Source organism: Grus americana, chromosome 11 (assembly GCF_028858705.1).
Source record: "Grus americana isolate bGruAme1 chromosome 11, bGruAme1.mat, whole genome shotgun sequence".
NCBI classification, from domain to species: Eukaryota; Metazoa; Chordata; class Aves; order Gruiformes; family Gruidae; genus Grus; species Grus americana.
Window position 1 is genome coordinate 16,054,903 of NC_072862.1, and position 16,713 is coordinate 16,071,615.

Consider the following 16,713-nt stretch of genomic DNA (forward strand, 5'->3'; position numbering starts at 1 on the left):
GACAAATCTAGAATTACAATTAGTGACAGCAAAAGGAATCATTTCAGTAGAATGTTTTTGGAAGAGGGCAAAAAGTATTAGGCAGGATTCAATGGGCTTGCAGGTGGAGACTGGGGAGTTTAGAGAATACGGGTGAATCTTTAGTGAGCTGTATGTATTTCTCTTACTCTCTAGTCTCCTAAGAATGTTAACTCGTCCATACATTCGGGCATTTGACTGGCATTCTATGTTTTTGCAAAGCAGTTTCATTTTTCTGTACTGAAAATGTGTTGCTCACTATTAACGGTTTAATGAAGTTATAGCAATGAGTTCTTTGGCCAGTACCAATAATTAAATAACTGTTAATTTCTAGTGCATCTATTTATAATTCAGGAAAAAAAATGCTATACTGATTATTTTCATTGTGCTCTGCAAATAATTGTTCTGTTTGTGTTCTGGAGGCATGGTCATGAGCACACAAAGGATCTAGCATTCAGTAATATCAGCAAAAGTAATACTGGAGAAAAACATTATAAACTAGAATGCTCAATATATTTAAGTGCAAGTGATTTTAACAGATTGAATTTGGATGCTTGGTTGATTTATACTGAAGAGAATTTTCTGTCTCCTAGCAGACTGTTATTATCAGCTGTCTCTGGTGTCATATAGAATTTTCTATTGAATATTAAGCATCAATAGAAACTAATTTCTACCGTATACTAAGCTATTTTACACTCCTGTGGCATATGAATGTAAAATAGCCATATTCCTCTCTTTTCTAGGTGGGTTACAATATTTTCAGTTTTCAGGTAAGTCACAACAAGGTCCACAGAGAAACAAACCAAGCTAAAATAAAAAATTTGTAAATTTTAAGGACTTCCCAACCTATTGTTCTTTATACTGGGTTGTAGAAGCCATACGGTTTCCTATCAATCGAGCAGTGATCCAGGTTTTCAGCCTTCTAGCTACACTGAAGAGCTACATTTGCAGAATAAATATTAGCAATGAATTTTAGTATAGCTGAAAATAAATATACAGCTTATATTCAGCAATGAAGTGAAGCTGAAGTTAACAGTGAGTTACTGTAAGATTAGTTCTAGGAATGTAATCTTTGCAGATTCTTTGTCAGATTGATTTAGGCAGGCACAGCTTGCTATTCTGAAGCATGCATCTCTATTTCAATAAAAAAAATGTAGGGGAATAAAGTTGGCAAGAGGCAACACTAATTCCATGCCACCACCCTAAAACAGAATTGCTTCAGAATATTCGGAAAGACTCATAGTTGAAAGGAACAGAGGCTGCAGAAAAAGCTCAAGCACATAGTTACAACAATAACAAAGCAATTCATCTATGCCATGCAAGCACTTAGGTGTAAGGCTAAAAACAACAGAGTAGAACACAAAAAGTTGTTTTAAATGTGCAGTATCAGTTCCCCTTTGGATAGTCAAATTTGCTAGGTTTTTGCCTTCATCCCCACTGTTATCTGGCAGCCACCACACCGATAGCAGTGACTCCCTCCAGCGACAAAGCTAATGCTGCTTCTTGGGTCATGCTGAACAGCAGTGCAGCCAGCATGCTCTTCCTCCCCTCGAGACTGGGAGTATCACCTTCAGAAAGGGATCAGCCTCCACCACCATCGGGCCTGGGATCTTGAGTCTGCTTATCAGTCTTGAAAGCTGCCGTAACACTATAAAAGTACAATAAACTACAAGAAATACCAGATGATTACAACGGATCTGTGTATTGGATGTCTAGATAAATATATCCTGGGTGTGGGTGACAGTGCAACAGATCCTGCACCTTTAAAACTTGAAAAAGCAAGTAGAAACAGTCACCTAAACCTACACTACAGCATATTAATAAAAATGTATATATTGAAAAAAGCTAAATATATATATTAGAATATATATATTTAAAGAGAGAGATATAACAAATATTTGACATGTCATTTTACAGCACGTAGGAACACCTAATACACGTGCCTCGTAGTTCTCGCAAACGTATTGGTGTCATTAGAATTTAGATACCTCTACATGGGCCATATTCCCATCTCAGTCACACTGGCATAAATCTGACCCATTTCCATTATCTGTTGGCTATGGAACTGCTCTGGTTTAAACTAGTGTAACTGAGATAATTTAGCCTCAGTTTAGCAGCAGAATTATTTTTAAGCTGGCAATTAATTTTTTTTTCAGTTTTCTCCCAGAAGTATTCAACATATACAAGGATATAAGCTATAATGTAGTGTACATTGTCAAGCTTAATTAGCACAAAACATGTTATTTTGCTAAATGCATTGAAATTAAACTAAGTTTAGTTTATTTTGCTGAATGACTTGAAATCAAGACTAGATTTAGGTCTAAGAAGGTATTTTTTTCAAGCAAGAAAATAAGCACAAGATTTTCCTCTCTTTCTTTCTGATCTAAGGAAGTTGTACTTATCAGTCCTATACATATTATCTAGTGTAACAGGATATAATTTTCTCTGTGTTTGTTTTGGTTTTGTTTGGTGTCCTTTAATCACATTATAATTGCAAAAACTGAGTAATTTTATTTCTTTGGTTCCTGACAATCTAGAAAGACAAAACGCACAAAGAATAGCATATTGCAAAGTTTATCAGACTGACCGCCAGCTGGAGGGACAACTTGGTCAAGTAATTTCATGCTCGTTTTCTTCCATATTTTCTTTATAACTGCTCTGAGTTCTTCATTTGCTTGCTCTAGGTTACCTGTGGCAATGAAATAGAAAAACGGAAGATGGCAATTATTTGTTCAATCATAGTAATTACTCAGCTGTACGGGCTGGAAAGTTCAAGCAACTGACTCCTGCACAGTTTTTCATCTCCTACAGCGCTCACCTAAACCACAGTGATGCCTGAGGGGGCTTTGTCTAATCAGTCTGTTATTGCCAGTGGAACTCAAATTCTGCTGAGAATAGCAGAAGACATGGAACAGAGTGTAGTAAAAGTTGGTAAAATAATGAACAAAACTATGAAAATAGAAAGAAAATTCTTTGAAATGCACCACTATTTTTTAAAAACTTTTCCCTCCTTGATGCAAATGACAGAAATCCATTTGACCCAGTCAAAACTGGCCTCGACCAAACTGGGGATGTTGCTTTCAAGTGTGCAAAAGTTGCAGTTGCACCAATGTGGGATCCACGGCACTGAGTTAAAGAGTAGTGAGGAAGGAGCATCTTGGTGGGACAGAAAGCGGAACTCATTCATTCCTTGCAGCAGAACTCCTGTGATGCCACTGCCACATGTTTTTATCTGATCAGATAAAAGCATATAATAATTTCTGAGCTTTCCTGGGCTCTGGCCTCACTATCCCTTTCATTTTCCAGCAAATCATTCCTAGCAACAGTGAATACAACTCGTGACTCAAAACCAAACCCAGTGACACTAAGGCAGTCTCACTCACGTCCAACAAAATGAATAAACTGTAACTTTTCCTCATTACACCACTTCCTGACAAGTGCAGTAAAGGCTTTACAGCTAAGAACCTTACCTTCTGTTTTTATCTTTAGAGCAGTCCTAACCAAGGCAAACAAAGTAGCATTGAACATGACGGTTCCATCACTGTTTAGTGGCATATTCATGGCTACTAACCTCTGCAAATGAGAAAAGGAAAACAAATTTTGATGCGCCTTTGTTTGAAAAAAATCTCCTGTAACGTTCATTTCTGAAAAGCTGATGTGTTCAAAAAATAATATCCAGAGGCATAAAAATGGTATAAGTCTTTGAAAAAAGTTAAGTCTTCCATCTTAGCTGTGTATAATAACCACCCAATACTGCTTCTTTCTGGTATTAATCACATGCATGCTTATACAAAAGCTAAAACTGTCCAGTAGTTTTCTTGAGCAATTTATTGAGTTAATTTGCAAACACCAAAGTCCAGTCCCTGGCTACGACTATAAGCCACACTATACGAGCATTAAGCACAAATGCAGTTATTTAAGAGCATGCACTCCTGCTGCAGTCACGTTCCGGGTTTCCCATGGGTTCCTCCAGCCTCATGCTCCATGAAGAGCCACAGCACCAGGTCGGTCTTGTATAAGCAGATTCATTTCTCAGGTAACCCCGCAGTGATGCCGTGCATCTCTCGTGCTATCGGCACTGAAATAGCAGGAAAGGGACTTTCCTCTTTGGATTAGTCCATCTCTGCCTTAGTGTTGTTCTTTTAGAGCAGTATGGCTGTGACCCTGTCTGTCAGAAGAACACTATGTAATCTATCAAAATCTCTTCTTCATGTCTGACTTGGATTTTCTTCTATTCTAGTTTAAAAGCGTTACTCAATCAGATAATTTATCTTAATGTATAGATACAGATTTGCTTTGAGTATGCCTTGTGGCATTGCATTTGAACTGTTTTATACATCAACTTACCTATTTATAAAACAGATATAAAAGAAATCCAAATGACAGTGCTGTTGTAACAATCCTTTAATTAAACGCTTGATCTTATTCCTACTGAAATTGCTAAAACCACACTATCCGTAGTTCTGAAGCCCTCAAATAATGTAGTAATTATTCACCTCTGTGTTGCTTTTCAACTTTTATATAAAAATGCAATTCATCTCATCTAAATTACACATCATGCCTGACATCCTTTTAAATTCCCTTTAATTTTCAGTCTTCTCACTCACTGTTACATATTATATTGCACACCATTATTCACTTCAGCTTGGTTTATCATCTTGCAGTCCCCACTCTTCAGTCTCATTTCTGTGTTTCATGTGCAGCAAACTTCTCATGAATGTGACTGTGTAAGTACTGTATCAGAACTTAATTGTCAATTAAACTGCCACCCTCTCCTCCCCGGGACTGAAGAGAATTTGGAAGTGTCACTGGGTTGAAGTAGTTCTATATGTGACACTGGGTCACCAGAAATGCTGGGATGAGGTAGTTCATATATGTGACATTAATAGACTAATGATAGATTTACAGACTGACCCCTTTCATTTTGATGCTCTGCGAAAAATTTTACATTGGTGATAATGTAAATAACTACTCAAATGAGTACACTGAAAGAAACGATGCTAATTTTGCTGGTTTAAGTTAAGCCTGAAAAAAAAAAATGGAAAAACTTGAGAGTAAAGGTGACCTTGTGAACAGACAGGATTACTGTGCATACGTGACACATATCGGGCAGAATTGAATGAATGAACCGGGAGAGAAAACTAGAAAGAAAATAGGGTAAAACCTACCTTGCAGGCCACTCGGTGAGGGCATAGTTTGCCAAAACCAAGTGGTGGCTGAATGCGTCTCAGCAATGTAACCACATCAAGATGCTTTATCCTTCCCCTAGAACCAACACACATCAGTTACCAAACATACATCCATTCCCAAAGAATATACTACGCTCTGCTTTTATTGTTTTTTACCAGATAAATCTTATCAGAGAAATGATCTAACTTACTTTGCTTCAGGGTCATATTCTGACCATATCCTTTTGAACTCATCCAAATGATGGGGACCCAGAATAGACCAGTCACGTGTCAAATAATCAAAATTATCCATAATGACAGCCACAAATAAGTTTATAATCTAAAAAAGTAATTAAAAACAATCTGCCTTAATTATTTTGACATTTTTAAAACAAATCAATAAATAAAATAATTTATAAGGTAGCAGGTTAAGAATTCAAACAAATAGATTGATCTTATAAATGATGATTTTTGGCAAACATCATCAAATATCACAGAAAATACTTGCTAACCATTTAACTAAGTGGAACTCTATCAAGTAACCATGCGACAAGAGTGTGATTCTATCCTGGAGTACTCTGTCTTTGCCACAGGCTGTAACATGGCTTTGTTTCTCTTCCTTGATTTGCCAGGTGCCACTACATCAAATTAAAGAATGGATCCAATACATGTATTTGACACAGTGTGGATCTCAGGAAACAGCTTTGGTATTAATAGGATTCAATGTCATGACAATAAGACTTCCGCATACATTTTGCTAACACAGAAGATGATACGGAACAGCAGAAGGTGTATGTTTACATTGTTAGTTCACAGAATACTGTCTGACCGCTCTCCTTTTGCAAGGAGAACAGTACTGTGAAGAGAACAAATCGACCAGCTTAGACCAGACACCTGCAATGAGGAAAAACATTTTTCAAAGATTATTTTAAAGCAAATAATCCATTATGCCATGAATGAGGGAGAAAGGTTATTGTTCACATCTCGCGTGCCATAGTTTGAGCACACTTGTAGACACACGAATCCAAATTCTGCTAAGTTTAAATAATACAAATAGCATTACTAGTAAGTCAAAGGAATTGCAGCTTTATTGTTAATAAATATTTAATGATACTATTGAGAAATTAATGAAATAATAGCTGATGAAAAGACTGTTAACTTAGCTTTGAAACGTGCAACCAACCACTCCTGCATACATGCAGTCAGAAGAACATCTTGCACATGGGAATTTAGAATCATAGAAAAGTTTGGGTTGGAAGGGACCTTTAAAGGTCATCTAGTCCAACCCCCCTGCAATAAGCAGGGACATCTTCAACGAGACCAGGTTGCTCAAAGCCCTGTCCAACCTGACCTTGAATGTTTCCAGGGATGGGAAATCTACAGCCTCTCTGGGCAAACTGTTCCAGTCTTTCACTACCCTCACCACAAAAATCAGCATAAAATACAAGATTTAGGACTGCGTATGGAAAAATATCACCTTGCAAAAATATTTTAACTATGGGATTTTCAATTGTTCTCTGAACCCACTACTCTTGGCTCAGAAGAAAGTAAAAATGCCAAAGCTCATTTCTGTTAGTAAGCACAAGCTAGACTCACCAAAAATGCACAAAGCATGTAAAAACTGATAAAATAAATGATGGCAAAATTGCTTCCACACGTGTATTCTTCCCCTGGATTATAATCGGATTCTGGATCACAGCGTTTTCCAGGCAAACACGCCAGCATGATTTCCTGCCAGGCTTCTCCAGTTGCACACCTTTATAAGGTCACAAAGATAAATTAAGCATTATTTTATCCAAATGGATTAAAGATGTATTAATCTGTTAAGTTCTGACAAAATGCTTGGAGCTGTACAAGAACAAATGTGAATACAGATCGTGAACTTTTCAGAGCAGGAACACAGATCTGACATTGCAGACACGATTTATAAGGTAGACTAATGCATCATAGAGACTTGCATGTAAAAAATTGAACCCCAAACTGTGATTTACAAGTTAAATACTTATTGCAGTGGAGCTGCTGTGTACGAAGGCAGTGTTGTGTATGAAAACCTGTCATGAAACTTGAAAGTATCTGTTTGTAAAAGAATTGCCTTTTCCTCAGCATGGTTGAGGACATGCTCGTCTCTAACTTATGCTATTGCACTTTTTGCCTGTGTACAGACCCGTGATTTCAAATATTTAAAAGACAATTACATATTTCTGACATTTTCAGCTGTGTTCATTACCTAGTTTTAAAGGCAAAATTCTCTACATGCATAAAGTGACTTAGATCTCATTGGGTGACGCCCTTGGTCTCAGATAAGGAATGACCTGCCAGTTTGGGCTACCAGGTTAGTAACAACGCATAGGAGCCAAGAGGAGTTATAGAATCACAGACAAGAGAACTCTCAAGGTTGTCACCTTTAGAGGCACCCCTGTTTCACGTCATTCCCTCTCCTTGCTCCAGGACATTTTGAAGCACTCCCGGCAAATGTTTACCCTCTTCTTAAGCTCTCTAGTGACGGAGATTCCATAATCCCCCTACATCAAGATTTAGCTACCTTTGCCATCAGAAAGTTTTACCTACTGCTTATCTAATATTTCCCTTCTGCAAGTTACAACCTCCATTTCTTGTCGTCTCTTCAGCAAATGTAAAGAACAGTTTATTTCTTTATGTTTGCAAACACTTTTCATTTCTTCAAACTGTCACGCTAGCTCTTCTTCTAAAGAATACAGTAAGGGCACAGCCTTTTTCACCTTTCCCAACACCTACAAAGTGGTATCAGGGCTGACTATGTCTGGGCTCTACTTGAAGACAATTACTCCACAAATGAGATGTTTCACAATAGCTGTAATGAGTTGAGGTCTGTACCACTTGATTAGAACCCTGCTGTGCTGATGGACACTCAGCATACAGCCACAGAGAGTATGTGCTTGCTAAATTGCTTCTCGCTTGCAAACACATTTTGAACAAATCCGTGGTACGAGAGCTGCAGACATTTTTCGTAATCAATAAAATGGAATGCAGTAAGAAAGAGTTAAGGCTTACTCACCTGAAGAGTAGTAGTACAGCTTGGGGGAAAGTCTGAAAATTGTTGTTTCTGTTTATTTGATTGTTGTCCCTCATGGCCACTTTTCCAAATACCTAAAATAAAACGGGATTTTGACTTTCATCCTAGTGACCAGTACTGTCAGAAGCTGTAGGCTCTGCCGTCTAAACTTGCTTCAGTATGTATGAAAAACACACCAATACACTTTCTTTACTCTTTTTTTCTTGCTAATGATGTAAATATAAGATAATTCTTAATCATGTAATTTAGGATTAATAAACCATTATAATACTAATACATATTCCTGTATTTCAGGTGAGAAAATATTATTTGCTTTAAACTAGCACCTAGAGTCCTTTATTGATATTAAGCCCTACTGCACTAAATATTGTACATACTTGTATGTACAGAAATAATTGCTGTCCTGAAAACCTCGAATCTAACAGAGAAAGAGAGATGCAAAGATGGAAACCAAAGCACAGAGAGTCTGAGCATCCTGTCTCAACCAGAGATGGAAATGAATTCTGCTCCTCAAAATTAAATTGCAATTCCTTGGCCACAAGGCCATTCTTTTTCCCCAATGTAATACATTTATATCCTCTTACAACAGAGTGAAGGCTGTTACTTGGTTTAGAGAGATTAACACTATTATGCTCTGCGTACAGGCTGCTGGACTGTAAGGACATTAAGTTGCTTTTGGATAAATGATGAAGAGAAGAAATATGGAAGAAAACCACTCTCCAAGCATATTTCTTCTATTCATCCCATTTAATTAGGACCTCCTTTTGTGTTGAAGAACCTTACAACTTTAAGAACAAAGGAAAACATCTGTACAGTTTTACAGAATGTGGAGCTATCCTAAGGCCTTATGGGGGGGGGGGGGGGGGGGAACAAAAAAAGAGAGAGAACTGCAGCCCAAATTCAGGATACCTAACAGGAACTCCTGTCACAGTGCAGATGGTCACCCAGCCATGCTCCTCGGGCACCTCCTCATGCAAGCACGAGACCTCATGCGTGGCACAGAGACTACCGTGCAAGTCATCTGCACTGCCGATCCCAGCTCCGTGCTGGGGGCCTTCATCTGCTCCTTTCCTGCGGGACGTGCAGTCCCCTCTCAAACGGCTATCCCACCCTCACGCTAGAAATGGCCTGGTAGTACGAATGTTCGCAACAGTTTCCTGACGGGTTTCTCCTGTCTAGCTACCTCCAGTCACTAAGACTGGAGAACCTGTTCTGCCCTCACAGCGCTCCTGCTGCTGGTGCGAGGAGTGGCACCTTCCTCCCAACAGCACCTTTTTACAGTTCCAGTTACAAAACCCTTTCTGCACTTGTAGACCTTCTACATATATCCTACTCTTGATTAACCACAGGCTCAGCTGTGCATGAATCTTTAGCTAGATTATTTTCCTAGTTCTATTCTTTTCATATGGGAAAAATATTTAAAAGCTGGAATTTTAATGCCTGATTCCCAAAGCAAGTCTACAGTAAAAAAAAAAAAAAAAAAAAGCCATGCATTCTTTCATAGATCCATGCATAGGAATAAACGTCACAGTACATGGAAGAGGAGCGGCTCCTTTCAGCAAACCAAGATACTATAAGCTTACACCAAGCTCTTCTCTTGCATCTTTTTGTATTTTCTGACTACCAATATCATAGCCAGAAAAAGATTTTTCTGTTACTCTGAAAGCTCTGCCTTATATATAGCATGACTATCAAAGGAATGTTTCAATGACCACCTCAGTAAACAAGTCTCGGCATAGCCAACACTGTGCTTTTGTTTAATGCTAAAAAAATTCTATAATTACCTGCATTCCGATGACAGCATAGATGAAAAACAGCATGGCTATCAGAAGGGCAACGTAAGGCAATGCCTAGAAATAGGACAGGTGCATTGTCTTTTAATAATTTCACACCATAGTTTCAATTTCCATTTACAAAAATAATGTCTCTGTACAACACAGGCTTTTCCAAGGTTTTTCTTCCTATGCAAGTGCTTAAAATGTTATTACCTGTCACACTTAATATCCTGCTGCACACACTGAACACAAGCTTCATTATATTTTAAATTATTTCTGCCAGCAATCCAGGGGGAAGAATCATCGTTAGCAGTTTTTAATTTTATTTTCATTACTGATTCTGACAACACAAATATACTGCCTTCTATACAGTTAGAGAGTTCCATTAACTTCACATTCATCAGATTTTCAGGAGCAAGGATTCAAATATCTATTTGTTACACTTATGAAATCAGTTTTATATAGAAGAATAGATTAAATTTCTCTTTTGTAGTCATCTAATAAAATGTATGGAAGCATCAGACCTGTGTGCAGTAAACCTATCCTATCTCTTTTAGATATTCCAAATATTTTTTTATTAAGTTCCATGGAAATCTCATGGTAACAGCTAAAACAACAAAGAATGACTTGGACTCACTGAAGTAACTGGGGAAATTTATTTTGGCAGTAGCAAATAATATTTAAATATGTCATTATTGATAGCATGAATTTCAAAATAAGTGGGTTTTGCACTCTGCAAGGTATTGCTTCATAAAAATTGGTTTATAAATGATTGTAATTATAAAGCAAACAAATAAGTTTTGCTAACCTGAAATGACTTAATAAATGTCCACAGCAAAGTCCTGATTCCTTCTCCTCTGCTAAGCAGCTTCACCAACCTCATCACCCGGAAGAGACGGAAAAAAGTGATGGAGATTCTAGCGCTGTCTTCAGAGTTCTGAAGAGCATCATGGAGAAGTCAAACCAAATACAAACTCAAACATGCAACACTTCCAGAAAAACATCAAATGCAAAGGTGGAAGAGGTAAGATTTGAAAATGTATCTTGAGGGCCTTTTCACCTTGATAAGCATGATATGAAAGGAAAAATTACATGCTAAAAACACAGGACCTGTAGAAATGCTTCACACATCACATGCATTTCCAAGTTTTCTGGGTTGTTAATAAGGATCATACTGGGTTTGTTTGTAGTAGACTTCAATAGTACATTGACAATGAATGCAAACCACTGCATAACACCTTTGTAGTAAGACAGTTATGAAAAATACAGAAAAAATTGGTGGAAAATAGACATGGTAAAAAGAATAAACTCAAGTATAGGTAAAACCACTGGGGCCAGTTTACTAATCTTACCCCAGACTCATCAGTTGTGACTGTTTCAGTTGGCTTTGGCTTTAAGAAATTAAGAACATTAAATATTAAAATCAAATAAAAGATCAAAAAAATCAGCTTAACCATAAACAGAAGGAAGGACATTTTTCATTTCTAAATGTAAATGAACATCTTTCAACTCAATATACTTCCTGAACAAAACATTAATATCCTTATTAAAACCTTCCCTTTAGCATCTCATGTTGGCTGACTCATACTAAAACATTGTTGACTGACTCATATTAAAATCTGCTAGTATAAAACACGTTTAAAAGACTCAATGGAAAGTAAATACAAAATAAAATATCTGCTCCTATGTAAGCCAAACAAAATTAGCCATCGACTCCCACAGGTTGTATGAAATTGTAGCAGTAAGCCTAATAAAACTCAAGAGCAAAGCTTTGGGGTCAAACTAGCCTTTCAAGGTCCCTTTTCTGCTGTGCTCTTTTTGAAAATTAATTACTCCATCACTGGAATCTAACCATATTCAAGTAACTGTGTTTTATATCACATCAGGAGCTCCCTTAAAGCAAAGTAATTCACTGAGCTAACTCAGCAATGAACGTTGGGTTTTGCAGCACTTAGCAAGGACAGGTTTTCACTCTGCCCAAGCGATAGACGTTTTTAGCGCAATGACACGGAGGCTAACCCCTCCCACAGAGGTGCAAACGAGAAGGCAATACTTGTACTCTCTCACCATCTACAAAGTACTCAGACACCTGAGCTGATGTAACAGGATCAGGGATGGAGAAAGGGCTTCAGGATTTGATTGATCCTTTTGGAACAGATCTGTACAACCCTCAGGAGCTATAGGGAGGAGAGGGGCACACACCAACTTCTTGTTCACAGAACCAAACTCTATATCCGGTGAAGAAGAAACTCACTTCTCTCTTTATAACGTCTCTGTCTGCCCGTCTGTGGAGAAACTGTCTCGGTAGCCTGAATGGTCAGACACTCGGCAAAGCAGCCAGCAAAGCTTAAAGGACCAACTGCCTATGCTTGCTAGTGCGCTGACAGATTCACAGCAGCTTCTTCCAAAATTGATTGGAAACGTCTTTAAAAGCATTTATAGCACTAGAACAAATGGGATTCAGGACGATGGATCCAAGTGATGGGTCTTACTTTCTTGCCTAAAATATCCTCCATTTACAGGGGCACCTTCCAATAATTATTGTCACGTATAGAGGCAATAACCGTGATGCCTCCTCAGTGCTGCTTCCCGCACATCGTGGATGCATCAGACACACTCTCAATGCCATCATTCACTGACAAAAATCACAAGTATTGCTGTTACCTCAGATAAAACTTGAGGAGAAGGGAGGGAAAAGAGAGGAGCAGATTCTGCTGAAAATACCGTCAGTGTATTATATGAACATACTATGGTAAAAAACCCAAGAATAGGTAGTACTTTGTTAAAGTCAGATCATTAGCAGTATTTATTAAATTACTAATTGTTTTGTCTATTACTTTTTTGCAAAACATATATAAATGTATCACAATGGGAAAATGAGGTAAAAATAACTGTTCAACTATGTGCAATCTACATCTGTATACATCACTGTCCTGCCAGGATATCAGTATTTTCTGAAACAAAGAGTTTTAAAACTGTTTAAGGGATTACTAAATTGATGCATTAATATTAACCAAAAGCCAGATCTCCTCATTAGACTTCAGTAAGCACAATAGTTGTAAAATCAGCTGTAACATCTAAACTTTGTAAGCACTTATATAAAATACACAAAAATATGCTGCCAACGAAAGACAGTTGCTGCATTAGAAAATCCCTGCATATTCCAACAATCTGAAATAAATCCATCAAAATATAGCTTAAGGAGAAATTCATAATTACAAACATCATAAATGCCAAAATATCACAAAAATGGAAACAATCTTGCAAAGCTGTCTACCTACATCAATCACAAACCTGTACTGGTGTACACAAACCCACATTGGTATTGACTTTTTGGTACAGAAAAAAATTCCTTTGTATCTGGAACTTTTAAAGGAAAAGGGTTTCATTATACCTTCTGCAGAGGAAGCCTGAAATTTCATATTAATCTCTGGTGACTGACACTGAGCTTGATACTGTCTTGATCAGTGAGCAAATGACTTAATTGGCATTCAATATTTTGTATCATCAAAAATTAAATGAAGTATTTGACAGATACAGAAAAGACACTAAAACATGAAGTTAAGTGCTGGGTCTTGCATTCGGGAATTTTTCCTGCTGGGTTTTATAGGAGAAGGATTGGGCCCCAAATACGCTAGGAACAGCATTAGGATAGCAATATGTAATGGGATAGATAAGAACAGGAAAAGGATACTTTAGTCCTACAGATTTTTATTTAATTGCTTTCCAAAAGAAAAAATAATGAGTATGCATTATTATTTGGTTATGAAAAAACCCTCACAAAAGGAACGGAAAAAAAACCCCCCTTTTTCTATGTATAACTCTCTTAGTAATTACTTAATTCTCACTTTTGAAAATGCAGCCAGAGATCAGCTTTCCAAAACTATGTGAACAGTTCTACTGCAGGTGCTCAGGAATGATGAGTGCAAAATCCCTTAACTTGCTGTTTGGTTTTTTTTCTTTTTTTGTCTGAAGAGCACTGAATGTGTTTGTGTATGCACAGGAGTGTGTAATGCACGCTCCTCATAAATCACTCTTTCACACCTTCTTTGGACTAAGCAGTCCTAACTGCCTGTTTCTGAGGCTGATCTGCTGCTGCTGGGAAGTGTTAGGATGTCATATGCAAGAGATTATCAATTATGGACACCGAGAAGAGCAAGTCAGAAATGAAAAAGGAAAACACTCTATTCACAAAAAGTAAATTACGCAAAAATACCGAGGTGGAGATAGATGCTAGAAACAAACAATGAAAATGAACTTCTGCTACCAGGGGAGTTTTTTTCTGGTGGAGCTGAAAATATTCAACTTCTGCCCATCATTGGCCAAGTGTTTTGGGTACTGACAGTTTAAAGTGAACGCATCTAATTTTTTTACCCTCTCTGGCATTTCCCTCTGATAATACAGCAGCTTGGTTTATATTATTAATACTAATTATAATGAAGCTAATATAGTGCTATATCACAAAGAAAACATTATTCATACTTATTTATAAAGGAAATGCTCATTTATGAGACAAAGTTAGTTAATGTTTATGTGTGTCCCTCCAGCATGAAGTAATACTAAGACCTGGGAAACTAAAATTAAGCTAACAATCTTCAGTAGCAATAACAGACAGACTGACAATAACGGAGAACATCTGCTTCCTACAGATAAGGAAGAAACATATACTACCCAAACACATACTACTGTTTGCAGCTTCAGTAATATTACTGGACGTGTGTAGATGGCACGTTAAGTATATGCAGGGCAAGTATTAGAGTAGACTTGGGACGGAGGGGGGGACAGGTTGAGCAGAGCATGTCTCTCTGTATGATAGTTGCTGACAAAAACGCCAATAAAAATATTTCCTGCAGTCAGGCAATCTACCTATAACCTCCACTTTCCCCTCACCTTCCACCAGTCATTCCAATACTACTGGTGTCCCCAACGCTTTGGGACTGGCTGGTCGTTACCGTGATTGTTTTGCCCCCGGGGGACTCTGTGGTTCCTAAGAGGACAGGGGTGCTTCTGGGGTCACTGCTAGAAGCCCGGTAACGGGCACGACTAGAATAAATGAAGGGCGCCTGCTTTGGTTAACAGATGCAATCGGGTACGCAAGGACAGAGACTGGCTTCATTGTTCCACCTTTTCTGTCAGCCAGGTGCCAGCTACACTGAGAGCCTAGTTCAGCAAAGCACTTCATAACTGTGTAATTTTAACCAATTCTTAAATACTTCTAATGGGCAGTAACATACAATTTTTCTTTTTTCTTAATCAAAGTTCATCACAGCAGCTTTTTTCCCCCCGAACAATCCCAATCCTCTGAAAAGATTAACCAATGATCAACTTAAGTTTCTGACTCGCTGGTTAAAAAGTTTGCAACCTGCTAGCAATTTCGGTCAAATATTTACTGCTGCTTATGAAAAAATTAGCGCATTTCCTAAACAGTAACTCCTCATTACACCATATTGCAAGAAAAGTCCGAAATAAACATCCTAACAGAAAAAAGCTTCAATGTCAAAACTGTGAAGTGTGAAACAGATTGCATCATGCATTGGAAGCAAACTGTAGCTCTGTGTTTAAGAAAAAATAAACATGGTGAAAACCAGTGGATATTAGTATACGGTGTTGGCCAAATGCTTCTTTTTTACAGACTGTGCCAAAGGGTACGAGAGAATGCCAAAACAAATGAACACGTAATGATGATATAACCATGATTACCAATACGGAAGGAAACATCTGACCGACAAATACATATGATGACAATGACATATACAGGAAAGCATTCAGGTTGCCAAAATATCTTCAGAAATGTGTAGCGTGCGTGTGTCTGCATGCATGTATGTATATACATGTATGATTTGTTCAGGGAATAATTACTGGAATTCAAATGTGCTAAGCAAGTAATTTTCTTCATAGTCTTATCGGTGCTCTCTGTATTCCCTGTTCAACATGAACCAAATGCCCATATACATAATTTAGTAAAAGTTTTGAATCAATGTGAAGAACTGTAAAGTAGATTTAAAAAAAAGTATCTTTTCCCTTGTAAAATGTATTTAAAACTCTCAAGTTCATAACTAATATGTCGATGGCATGGTGTACTATTATGATAACTAATACTCAGTTGTGCAATAAATAAATTATTAGTATTAACACTTTTATGAAAGTAGCTCAGAAATTTACTTCTATTTCCAAATTAAGTACTGCAACACAGTAGAGATTTCATATTGCAAAAAGACTTCATACTAACAAAAGCAAAGCCATATCAGAATGCATTTTTCTGACCTATCCTAAGGCCTAAAGAAACACATTTGCAGAAGTCTACAAAATGTGTCAACAGTATTCAAAAATATCAATTACTAGCAACAAAACATAAGTTCTAACATATGATACTGATGCATAAAGCAGGATTTAAACCAAATTGCAGTGCATTTGTTCAAAATCGGAACTGAGAATCCCTTACAGGAGGTAGATCGGAGGCTTTTAATCCACTCCTCCGCCCAAGCAAGATCAGCTGTCCCACCAGCCACCCGGTGAGTGGGCAACTATACCAAAATAAGCACCAGCCCTCCCAGCACACGCTCCGCTACCAGTCCAGCGAACGAAAAGAGCATCCCCCTGTTGGCGAGTCAACCTGACGCACTGCATAGTGCTGAAGTGGTAGTAACGGTGCTCCTTCGTGCCAAACGGCAGCATATCCAATTCTGGTTTTGAGAGAGAC

The 16,713-nt window shown here is 37.8% G+C and overlaps 1 protein-coding gene across 11 annotated transcripts in view; it reads right to left on the minus strand.

Annotated features, from left to right (window-relative positions):
• Positions 1-16,713, minus strand: part of CACNA1D (calcium voltage-gated channel subunit alpha1 D) — a 199,955-nt gene that overhangs the window by 26,275 nt on the left and 156,967 nt on the right. For 9 of the 11 annotated variants that reach the window (XR_008578761.1, XM_054837668.1, XM_054837669.1 and 6 more), the window contains 9 exons: positions 11,366-11,404; positions 10,822-10,950; positions 10,023-10,088; positions 8,221-8,312; positions 6,783-6,942; positions 5,399-5,526; positions 5,187-5,283; positions 3,489-3,591; positions 2,606-2,707 (listed from right to left, as the gene is read on the minus strand). Coding sequence is in view for 10 of the 11 variants with exons in the window: in XM_054837668.1 (XP_054693643.1) it covers positions 2,606-2,707; positions 3,489-3,591; positions 5,187-5,283; positions 5,399-5,526; positions 6,783-6,942; positions 8,221-8,312; positions 10,023-10,088; positions 10,822-10,950; positions 11,366-11,404 (916 nt within the window). In the remaining variant the exon portion in view is untranslated. The remainder of the gene's footprint in view (positions 1-2,605; positions 2,708-3,488; positions 3,592-5,186; positions 5,284-5,398; positions 5,527-6,782; positions 6,943-8,220; positions 8,313-10,022; positions 10,089-10,821; positions 10,951-11,365; positions 11,405-16,713) is intronic. The other 2 variants (XM_054837676.1, XM_054837673.1) reach the window with 1 other exon arrangement.